Here is a 12,605-nt window from a genome sequence, read left to right as displayed (position 1 = left end):
ACCTCTAGAATTACGCTACACATAACTCTAGGATTATTCCAACACTAGGAACATGAGTCAAATAGCATAAATTGGCTTCCAACTAGTAGAAACCCAAATGCATATGACATTGCAGAAAATTAAGCGATATTATCTATGATGTCCCCCTAATGTAATTCAACTTGTGCATAGGTAAATGTTAATCATGATTCAAAATTTAAAGCATAACTGAAATTTTAAAGTAGGATAGCCAACGTCCTATTAGGAGAAACTGATCACTTCACTTGGGTAGCAGTTTCTTTTACTGGGGGGTTGAGATGAGCAATTTTTCTGCAGAAACTGTGCCAAAGGGGGGATATGATGGCAGTATCAGACCGGTTCAATTGCTTCCAGTTCAAAGAGTATGTTAGACTTTGGTCAGGATTTTGATTTCAAATAGGATTTGCATTTTATTTCCGTTAAATAGTAACAATTTTCAGATTAAGTAGAGTGAAGAGTATTGTTTGTTATTGAGAGATTTCCTTTCCCTGTTCTACTTCCCCTTCCTATTCCTCTAATTCTCCCTCCATTACAGCCCACAATCAAGAGAAGCTCAGAAAAGAAGAAAGGAGAAGACAGTAGCAGCGGAAGAAAACCAGAAGAGAGAGAACGAGAGGCAGAATCAGAAGGAAAAAAATTAAAAAAGAAAAGTAGAGCAGGATGGTACAGCAGCAGAAGAACAAGACGTACCTGAATCCAGAAGCCCCAAACCATCAATTTCACGCTTGGCAGGATAGTAGGAAATTTCACAAAATTTAGCCAAAATATCTGGAATGGACCCGAAATGAACTTTTACAAAATCTCGCTGAAATTTTGACCGAGATGCTTTAGAAGAGGCTCATTTCGCCCCATTTTCGAGCAAACTTTGGGCGGCTTTTGGTGATTTTTTGCTCCAAAGTGTGATTTTTGTGATCTTGGAGACAATTTTTGTCATTTTCCGCATGTTCTGGCATGGATCTTGCCGGCAAACGTGTGCGATGTGTGGATCCAGCGTTGTTTCAGTAAGATCTTAGAGTATTCATCTCTGAAGTTTACCATTCTTTCCCAAACTAGATTTTTTTTTAAAATGTATGTTTGAAAGTTGTTGGATGGGCATGGAAATAATACATGTTAAACAACGTGGCCGATCTACAAACTCACTGTGTCAAATTTTTTTTTCTCTGCAAAGTGGATTACTTTTTTATATTTTCCAATGTAAAAATGTATTCTTGTACACATAAAATATTAACAAATATACATGATATATGTCTTGTATGTTGATGGAATTAACATATGTTAAACTCCATGGCCTTACCTATGGTCTCATGGAGTCAAAATATTTTTCCATCCAACGAATAATTATTTTATTTTTCAAAAATTAGTAAAATATCTATAAAAATAAATAGGTATGGAAAAATAACGAAAAGGTTTTAAAAATTAGACAAAAAATACGAAATGCTTTCTATGTGCTTTTGAAGTGTTGTCCACATGTTTTCATTGCCAGTTTTGCCATGGGCAACCAATTTTATTGCCCAAAAAATTTTAAAAAATGAATTTATATTTATGAAGAATACATGGGCAAGAGAAGATTTACTAGCCAGGTACATGATTGTTTCTTTACAGGAAAAATTATGTTGATGTTGTTCAATGACTTATACAATTGCTTTGTGTATGCAACATTGATGATGTCAGGGAGTAGGAGGCACGTAGCGTAATAGATGGAAGGGAAGGGTGGTCATAGACTAATTAGGGCAGAGAGAAGGGCCAGGCTGCTGCTCCTAGAGTGAGGGGTGACCGTGCATGGCAATGCTGCATGTCGAATGATGATAATAAGGCGAAGAGACAATGTAATTTGTGCACCCGAAACTTTCTGGGAGGTGGCATTAGTGAATTTAAGGCACACCTCACTGGCAATTCGAAGGATGTTTAGGTGTGCAACAATGTTTCAGTGTGACAGCAACTAGAGAGTTGGAAAAGGGGACAAGCAAGAAGGCAGAGAAGTAGAGAGTGGCTACAGCACTAGATGGGGCAATGAGGGTGTCTTCTGCACACCCCTTGATTTTGATTTCGACGAGGACAATGTTGAACTTGTTGATGTCCATAGAGCGGACGCCAGGAAGTTGAGGGGGCAATGGTAGAGAGCAGGGCATCGCTTCATCAAGAGCACGAGAGGGCCAGAGGCAGTGTAGGGGCTGGTCCCTATAGAGCTGCAGGAGCTGGACCATCTGGGTCACGTGGTGTATTTGGCATGTTCAGGAGGTCACAAGGTCAGAGGGGTGCTCCTTCTCCCTCAGCAGATTTTGACATCAATAGGATCGGATACTAGAGCAGGATCCTAATGTTTTAAGGAAGAATAGTGCGAAGCAGCCAAGGTCTCAGAAGCATGGAAGAACATGAAGGGTAAGATGAAGGAAGCAGTGGCTAAATGGATGCTCTTCAACACCGTTCCATCCCACATAGCACAAAGGCCCTATTATCAGTCCATGATTGACAAGATCGCACTGGCAAGTCCTGGTTACCTTGGATGTGGTTGCAAAGTCGGGGTTAAACATACGATGAGGGCCATGGTCACAAAGTTGGAGCACAACTTGACGCTCCAGTCCCTAACTAACAATGAGGTGAGATAGTTGGGAGTTAAGACTTAGGACTTTCATTTGAGTTTTGAAAGAATTTTGCTAACCACTATTACAAATGATTGTAGATCAAGGTTTTCGGGGACGGATTCAGGTCGTCTGAATTAAAGGCTACTGTAAAGGGATGGGATAACTAGATTAATAACTCATATATAACTACAACATTTTACAAATTATTAGATTATATATAAAGTAATACTTAATCTTTCTCTCCTAATGTAGCTGAGTGATGGGTTTTTATAGCGGGAGTGCAGATAAAAGAATGGTGGACCAAGCAACAACAAAATCAAACCCTCGGGAAATGCTGTAATAACTATTTGGGTTGAAATGAATAACTTATGAACAGAAGGTTTTTGCCTACTGACTAAAAGCAATGCATGCACCTCAGGTTCGATAGTTGAAACAGGAGAACCTAAATGGTGAAGAGTATGTTGATAAATATTACTATTATGCTACACAGTGTCGTAACCGGTTGCATCCTTGGATTGCTGCTGCATTTGCTTCCAGTTGACTACCTACAATGGAATCTGTTGTACAGTTTGCACAACAGGTAGAAAAGAGTCGAAAATGACCATAAACTTGGAGGACTTTTACAAATAGCTCTCCTAGGGGTAACGGTTACAATCAGCCACAACATGTTTCGCAATAGAAGTTCTTCAACAGACCCCAAGTGTCTGGCTCGACAATGAAACTCTCACAGCCTGATCAATCATATTTACCAACCCGGTGGTTTCTAAAACCCTTCTCGCATGTAGTGCTTTATGTGTAAAGGGTATGGGCATAAAGTTCTCAGTGCCCTAACAGATTGATGTGCTACATTGACAAGGCCAACATACCATCAGACAGAGAGAAACAACCACCTACAGGAACTCAATTTGGTGGCTTAGCCTTACAATGTTAATGATGAAGTGATTGTGAGCAGTGATATTGCTATGTTATTCAGCCCCTCTGATGCGAACCCGATTTTAGGGTTAGGGTTTCTAAGATGAATTTCCTAAAATTTGGAGTTTGCCAAAATCTCCCAACACGGAATTATCAAATCTAGGTGGGAAGGATAATATTGCTAAATAAAGATAATGATACTCTTTATTTCCTTTTTTATAAGGCAAGATGGCTTGCTTCTCAAGTTGTAATTTAGACTAGTGATATCTATAAATAAGAGGCTGCGATTCTGAGAGTATGAGGCTAGAATCGCAGGCTTATGTGATTCCTATCAACTCTTCTTTCTTCATCTCTTCTCTTCTTATTTTTTCTTCTTGTTAGTTCTTATTGTTATTGCATTGTTTTGGTTGATTAAAGTTTATTTTCTAATAAATTTGTTCAATAAGATTATGAGCACAAGGAAAATGCTAGGTGAATGACAAAGAAGCATTGTGGTTCCAATTTACAAAAATAAGGGAGATATCCAAACTTGTAATAACTACAAACACATAACACTAATGAGTCATACTAAATTATGGGAGAGTGGAATTAAAACCTGTTTGAGACAAGAAACCACCATTACAAAGAATCAATTTGGATTTATGCCAGGGAAATTTATAATTGAAGCTCTTTACCGTGTTGGGAAACTAATGGAAAGATATACATATGGTCCTTATTGACTTAGTAAAGCATAAGATAGAGTTTCTAGAAAGTGAATTTAGCAAATTATGTATGGACATAGTTAAAGATATATATGATGGTTCAATGACAAGTGTAAGAATAGTGAGGGGTGAATGTGGTGAGTTCCTAGTTACAGTTGAGCTACACAAAGGATAAGCATCAAGCTCATATTTATTTGCAATTATAATGGATGAATCAACCAAAGACATTCGACATGAGGTTCCATGGTGTATGCTTTTTGTTGATATTGTTTTGGTAGATGACATAAAGATTAATACCAAATTAAAATCATGGAGAGCAACATTAGAATAAAAAAGTCTTAAACTAAGGACGAATACGAAACATTTAGGATGAAAGTTTGGTACATGATCAGACAAATAATGAGGGGGTGAAACTTGATGAGAATAGATTTCACATAGCGATTATTTTAGGTGCCTTGGCTCAATCACAAATAAAATGACATAGAGGGTGACATTTCCCAAAGATATAACATAGGATGGATGAAGTGGAGAGATATGTTCGAGATTTTGTGTGATTAAGGTATCCCTTTATAGCTCAAAGGAAAATTCTGTAAGAATTGTTGTAAAACAAGTTATAATGTAAAATGCAGAGTGTAAGAAGCATCATATAAATAAACTCAATGTAGTAAACATGAGGATGCTAAGATGGATGAGTGGCAAAAACAAGAAGGAAACGTAAGGAACGATTAGATTAGAGCTGGTTTTAGAGTAGCTCCCACAAATGATACGCAATGATGGTTTCAGAGTAGCTCCCACAAATGATAGGCAACGAGAAAGTCATTGAGGTGGCACAAAAACACTTAACGGAGACCTCTAAATGTTGCTAACTTATTACAGACTGAAAGAACTAGAAGAGCTAGGGGCTGACCTAAAATAAACTTAGGAGAAGTGGTTAGAAATGATATGCATGGCTTAGGTCTTGTATCGAGTATGGCTTCAAATAGAGCTGATTGGAAGGAAAGGCCATGCAGCTAACCCCATTTAGCTGGAATAAGGCTTCTTCTTGTTGCATTTGTGTTTTGGTAAATAGTATCAAATCCGCATATTTACAAACTCAGAGACCTACTTAGCTAACTGAATTTATGTCATATGCAAATGGAACTTCAGGCAAAGTATTTGATAAATCGCAGCCAGTAAGTAGAATATTAATTTAACATTAAATTACTGAACTTGATTAAGCCTTCTAGGAGTTTTAAGACATTTAGCTTTTAGGCTAAAAATGTTGGAATGACAAGATGACCTCCTTTTACTCTTTGTATACACATTGACATTTGTCTTTGGCACCGAGACATGGAAAACTATCCCCTGGGGCACCTGGTGGAGATTGTTCCCAAGTAACAACTGAATAACCTGAAAGTTGACAACTAATTATACGCATGAGAAAGCGAGAGATGACATGTAATTACCTCTCGTGCAACTCCCGCATCAGACAATGACTCATCAACATGCAAGTCCAAGATCACCAAAACATCACCTGGAGATGGAGCCACAAGCAAATGTTAAGGCTAGTGAAACTCAAGCTTATATGAAGAAACCTTAGCAATCCCCTACCGTCTCCTGCAGCATCAAGTTCCTTTTCCTTGTCATCTGAGCGCTTGAACTCCCGAATAACCTGAAAATTAAAGAGCCACTCCCATAAAAATTATGAAGATTTTTCAGTAGTAATTAAGCTAATAGGAAGATATTGTTAGGAAACATGCAAGAAACACTAGGATAAGTTTATTTATACCATTTAGTACAATGTATTATTGTTGAGGAGACTTTATATCTCATTATTTACAAAGGACCATTAGCATTGCTTGGTGAAAGGATTGCATCGAAGGAAACAAGTCTAAGCTAATAGCACAATCAAAAACAAGAATTATAATATGGAAATAAAGACAAACTTCAGGTAACAATTAAAACCATTTCACTTAAAGATTATGAATATTAACTTCTTTTTCTGAACTTATGATTATTAGTAAAAGAGAATATATCCTTCAGAAGACGAGAGTACCAATAATAAATTGAAGCATAATAGATAAAAGTTCTACTTCCACTTTTCTTTTTCCTAGCTACAAGTTCAAAATTTGAAAATTCAAAACAAGATCTCACGAACACCATAAATCCACTTCCTGACAAGGGCCCTACATTGTGTAAAGAAGCAGTTTTGCACCAAAAGCAGAGCACCATAATCATTTGGAACTCTGATAAAGAGAAAGAGAAAAACAGATCATGAAGTAGTACACCTTAATATCAGTCCTCTTCAAACAGTGTCCGGCAACTGTTACTTCTCCATCTTGCTCAAATGTTAAAATATCTGCCTGAGACATTGCCTTGACTTCCTTCGCAACAACTCCCATAGACTTTCCTAGCCGTTTACCCAATACACTGAAAAGAAAAAATAAAACAAGAAATAATAAAAAGTCATGGAGGAACTCATGCCAAGGATCTTTACTGAAATACATTCAATGCTGACATACCTGAAATCGGGCTCCGCACGTAAAGAAGCATATTTGAGAGGCTCATTACATGGAATAAGTGACCTAATATTGAGCTCTTCAAGCACATACTGCATTGTAAATGAATCTCCAATAAGTGGAAAGATACCAAGACTATAAAATATAGAACACAGTAAACAAAATGCAATAATGGGAAGGCAGAAGGATTACTACCCTAGAAGACATGGCTATATAGTAGAAACGGTTACAACATAAACTGCAGAATAATTTTGGCACAATCAGGAGATGGTGGTAAACAACAGAAAAACATAACCAGAATATATTGGCTGAGACATCACTTAAAATATGTTTAGACATATTATAAAAAAATAAATTAAATTAAATTAAAAAAATAAGTTTATATTGGGTGTACGAACATTTCAGTCATAACTAATCCCACTAATGCCTATTTTGCACAAAATAGAATAAAGTCCCTTACTACTAAGTCCTTTAGTGAAGACATATGTTAACCAGACTTAACATATGGAAAATAGATTACCCCTTAATCAAGTTTGTCTTCATAAAATGACAATTGATTAACACAATCAAGTTTGTCTTCATAAAATGACAATTGATTTCCACATGGTTTGTCCTCTACTTCTGAACTTTAATGTGGGTAATGCAAACAATAGCACAGTTGCCATCATAGTACAGCCTCATGTGAGAGCTGAAGGAATTAACATGGTCTAGAAAAAGGCCTTTGAGCTAAAACAACTCACGTATGCCATGTGCAATAGCCCGAGCTCTGCTTTGGTACCTGAAAGAGCAACCAAAGCTTGTCTCTTACTATGTCATATCACAAAATTGCTCCAATGAGGCAACAATAGCCAGATATGGAACCTGCCCAATCAGCATCCCTTAAGGCATCAATGAGCAGGAGTGTGACAAACAAGAAGAGTCACATTTCCTGGAGCTGACTTCAGATACCTCAAAATATGAAACACAAATCAAGTTGAGTATAGTAAAGATCATGCATATAGTGACTCCCAAAAAGAATCCCGTCTCTGAATATTTAAGGTGTAATTCCTTTATGAAAGGAAAATTCCCTTAAGAGAACAGGAAACTTCAATCCCAAGGAAGTATTCCAACTGCCTGAAATCTGTGATCTCAAAGTCTTGCCTCAAATATGATTGATTTTCATTTTTTGGTGCTTTTAAAACAGGTTTTGATGGTTTGAACCAGTGGATCAACTTAAGCTATTTTAGTATACTCAGACTAGGGAACATCCTCTTTAAGTTGCCTTTAATTTAAGTGTTCAGTAGGGCTGGGTTAGAACTTTGTTTTTAGTCTATTTCAGTTTCTAAGTAAGTTTAACTTATCTCATAGGCAAATACTGAATATGAATTTCATAAATGACAATGTTTTGCAAGCTGTTACTGCAGCCTTATTGGAGATTAAGTCTAGAGTGACCTAGCCTTGATAGGACAGGTGTGTCTATCCCACTGACCTTGATGGTAGGCAAGAAGCCCATAAGACTAAAATAAAAGCACTCCTTCAGCTCGATTCAAGATTTCCCTCAATATCGATTTTTAAGATCCAGTCTGTATTCAAGTTACCATATACAGATTACAGACAAGGATCCCTTGTAAGTTTGATGCATCTCCTCCACCCAGAAGAACCCAAAACAAAAAGTTGGTCTTGGACAACCCAACCATCAATGCTCAAGAGAAACCAAATCAAGAAGCTGGTCATATACATCCCAACCATCTTTGCACGTGAGAATCCAAATCAAGAAGTGAATCTTATACAACTCAAACAATTCCCAACCAAAGGATCTTCTTCAAAACCCAAAAAAAAAACCATCCCAAATATGCAACTCATCCTAGACATCTCCTGGAATAATCCCAAATACCCGAATTCTACACAAACAAATCCAACCTTCTCAACTAATAATTCCATCCATCCCAGGGTATCTCCAAATTTGACCAAAACCCAATGTTACCTCATTAAAACCTGCCTGTTCATTAAAGATTTTAGAAGAATTGGTTCTAGTTGAACTCCTATCAATCTAGGATTCCAACACTAAATCAACTAATTTGTCAATCATGAAGGGTGTCAAGTGCTGAACCGATCCAATGAGACTGACCAAATCAACTGAAAACCCAAAGCAACTGAAGAAAAACCTTAATGATTCAACTTTGGTTCATGCTATTCAAATTATTTGATTTGGGCTGTGTCTTGGCTAATATGATGTGTGTCCCGTCATATCCCATGAAGGCATTGGGATGCCCCGGTATGGAGCAGTGATTTGATCCAGATTAAGGGGCCAAAGACATCTAGGGACAGGCCTAAAACAACCATAAGTCAGTAAGACATGCATAGATTGGGGCTCGTCTCAAGAATGGCCTCAACTAGAGCTGACTGAAGGATAATGATCCGTGTAGCAGACCCTGTTTAGGTGGGTATATTCCTTAGTATCTGTGAGACATAGTGCTCCTTTCCTTTTACTAGTATGTAATGGCAACGATCTTTGTAGCTGACATTACTCTGTAGGGACAAGTCATCGATTGTGTGAACTATAAGATCAAGTCTACAAATATGGAAAATGTCTACCTAACTATGCATTTGTTTCTCTTTTAACACATCTGCCACTCTCAGCCAAATGGATTGGTGAGTTAGGAGCAACATGTGGACCAGGCAAGACCTGTCCCCACACAACAGACCACCTATCAAGAGGCCAAGTCTGGCTAAACTCAAAAGAATTTATCCCTTCATATTAATTCTTTAACTTTTTTATAGAACAAGGGTGCTTCAGATTGATTCCAGATATTCTACCAATGTCAAGTGTGGATCACTTCATATTAATTTCTTTAACTTCCTTATAGAACAAGGGTGCTTCAGATTGATCCCAGACATTATGACCATAAATAGATCACAGTATGGGTAACATGTCTGCTAAGTATGAAGCCTAACTGAAGTACCATGTGGCAGTAACCATGGAAGTGATGGAGGGGGTTCCACATACACAAATGACAAAACCTCTCAACCTCTGCTACAGTAAAACAAAACAAAGAATAAAACTTGAACAGGATATCAATTTGTTCCATAAAATATTTGCAATTGGTTCAAGCTAACCCAAAAAAAAAAATGTGCCCACTAAAAACATAAAGACCATGCGCTTGCAGTCCAAATTTCAGGGACTCATTCAATGTAAGCCACTAATCCAACCCATGCAAGTTCAAGTAATATAATTACATAAAATATTTAGCCTTACTGGCATCTAGAATTCTTTCCTCAGACTAGAATGAAAATTAAAAAAATAATAAAAAAAAAAAAAATTGCAGCTACAGAAAGAGAAATGCACAATCCAATATGGTGGTAAGTAATTCATGAGTCAAATGTCAACAGCAGAACAACAAATTGTAAGAAGGTTACTCCCAAACCTCTTTTAGTTTTCCAGCAATGTCTTCAAGAAAGCCGGTGTCAGGATGAACCACAATCATTTCTCTGAGTGGGTAAGTTAAAAGGGGGACAAGATAAACAACAGGAAAGAAACAGAAAGAGTAACCATTTGAGTAAAGAATACCTGAAGGAGAAATAAGAAACAAACTACAAACTCACTTAAGTGGTGATTTCAGAGGTTTGTTGTGACGTTCGCGAATGTTACGTGCAAGATCAATAACTGTCATCATTCTTGTCACACTTTGTTCAATGCGTTCATCTCTCTAAAATAGTGAAATACAACACAATTCGGGTGCAATGTAAGTATAGAAAACAGTAGATTCGAATATAAATTTGCAAACCTAAAGTGATAGGCTGAGGTAACAGTTACAAGCAATCAAAAACAGAGTACCTTTCCTCCTGCTTGAGGAAAACTGCAATAGTGAATGCTTTCTTCCGAGTCATCACAAACCTTGCGCATATTTTGATAAAGAGCTTCCGTAAAGAATGGCGTGAATGGGGCCATCACCTTACATGTAGTTACAAGAACCTAAGGTTCAAACATGAAGTGTGATAAGACTTTAGGCTGGGAAGTTTCCTTCAAACAGATAAAACAACCTCTAAGCAATAAAACTACACTGAACACTATAATTAATTTACAATGAATTACACATTACAAAAAACATTTTATAAAAATCCCAAAACTACAGTTGAAACAACTATACAATGTTTTCCTTCTTCATTTGTGCATTGTTTCACTCAGGATCCGGATTGAGGGGAGTTGAACCAATATATTAAGCTCTATGTAGACATACAATTAACTATAAGCTCAACGTTATTCTATTGTATGTTGTGATCTCAGAAAATAGGCGTTTCTTTGAAGGATAAAATAAAAAATTTAAAGTGAAGGGATAAACAGTGCAAATTACAGATCAAGAAAGTACCCTAGCCAAAGATTATGTTATTCTAACCAATTTTAGAACATATCCATTAATTTCCAGATGTCACCATTTATAAATGTCAACCCTCTTCCATGAAATGCCTTACTATAGGACACACTACTTTCGAGAAAATCGATAAACCGATGACAAAATACAAGATGATAAAGATGACTTGTTTTTTCCTGATATAGCACATTTAATCATCAATGATCGTAAGGTATACTGGTTATTTAAAAGTGTATTCCCTAAAAGAAATATGAACCATAGTTTAAAACAGGAATATGCAGAAGACAAGCTCTATTTGATGCTAGACCCAATTGGGAGAAGCGAAAAGATGTAAAAATGGCTAAGATGTTGGACCCACATGGGAGAGACAATAAGTGTAAAGAGGGTCACTTATGGTTGGCCAACTGAAGAAAAAAGCACTCATACATGTTACTAATTTGTTTATATATTTCCTTGTACATGCTAGAATATAGCGCAAAGCACAAGGGATTAGCGCCTGTGCCAACACAACTTGGTAGTTCCTCTTCTTTTCTCCTGAAATCAGTTCCTATTTGTAGAAGACCAGATGAACTCATTTTAAGATTCCTTTCAAGTTTTGATTGAGGCAGAGCAGCACCCTATGCTGTTTGAAGCTTTTGGAGATTACTTCATTGTTTGAGAAGACGAATTAGCTCTCCTTTCTGTTCAGTTGTTCGAAACTTTGACGAAGTATTCTTTGCAAGCTTCACACCCTATGCCTTCTGAAGCTTTTGGAGATTAGTATATGCTTTAAGAAGAAGAATTAGGTCTCCCTTCTGTACAGTCGGTCAAACGTTTGAGGAAGTATTCTTTGCAGCTTCCGTCCCCCTTTTATGAAGTAAGTTCCTGGGACTGAAGCCTGGTTATTGATCCAGTTGGAATCCACTTCATGGACAAGTAGGCACTCTTTACATCAATATCTTAGATATTTTCATCTAAGTATTTTCAGTTTTTTAGTTATCGTTTTGGAGATTTCCATCTTTAGAATCTTTCACCTGTGCAATCTCCAGTGAATTTCATTTTTGAGTTTGTGTCTCTGCTGATATTTATTGACTGTGTTCGTTAGGGTTTCTCAACATGAAACCCTAAACAAGCTGTTGAGAAGGAAATTAGAGGAGCGTGCCAACCTGCAACAGGCCTCAGGACTCCGAGGGTGGCAATTAATGGGTATGCAGCCTCTTGAAATTAAACACTACCAGAACCATGGTTTATCCACCCTTGCCTAGTTCCGTCCCCAACTCAAACTCTCACATCTCCCAAGTCCTGATCCTAGAAGAAGAAAAATAGATCAATTTCAATTGCCTCAGGTTGAAGATGAAAAAGTTGGAGATAGGAGACGGGACCAGAAAAAGTGGTGGCCCTGGTGGGGGAGGGTTTTCAGAAGCAGAAGCAGAAAGAAGAGCAGGTAAAGAGGTAAAATACTAAAACATTTTAACATCTACTGCTAATTTAGGCATTACTAAAAAGTCTAATATGCCATGTCAGCAGGTAACAAAACAAAAAATGATAGACAATTGGGGTGTAACA

At 37.2% G+C, this 12,605-nt stretch overlaps 1 protein-coding gene across 1 annotated transcript in view; it reads right to left on the bottom strand.

Moving 5' to 3' along the window:
* The window catches only part of LOC149015518 (tRNA synthetase class I (I, L, M and V) family protein), a 59,003-nt gene that overhangs the window by 1,735 nt on the left and 44,663 nt on the right, over positions 1-12,605 (bottom strand). Inside the window, exons 16-22 of the mRNA XM_089155353.1 lie at positions 10,526-10,663; positions 10,294-10,397; positions 10,116-10,179; positions 6,715-6,803; positions 6,481-6,622; positions 5,804-5,864; positions 5,659-5,726 (exon numbers count right to left, since the gene is read on the bottom strand). Coding sequence (XP_089011479.1) covers positions 5,659-5,726; positions 5,804-5,864; positions 6,481-6,622; positions 6,715-6,803; positions 10,116-10,179; positions 10,294-10,397; positions 10,526-10,663 — 666 coding nt within the window. The remainder of the gene's footprint in view (positions 1-5,658; positions 5,727-5,803; positions 5,865-6,480; positions 6,623-6,714; positions 6,804-10,115; positions 10,180-10,293; positions 10,398-10,525; positions 10,664-12,605) is intronic.

Source organism: Hakea prostrata, chromosome 5 (genome assembly GCF_041222555.1).
Source record: "Hakea prostrata isolate BN-2017 chromosome 5, UWA_Hpros_2, whole genome shotgun sequence".
Classification (NCBI taxonomy): Eukaryota; Viridiplantae; Streptophyta; class Magnoliopsida; order Proteales; family Proteaceae; genus Hakea; species Hakea prostrata.
Note: the sequence above shows the minus strand (reverse complement) of the source record. Positions and strands in the feature narration are given on the sequence as shown.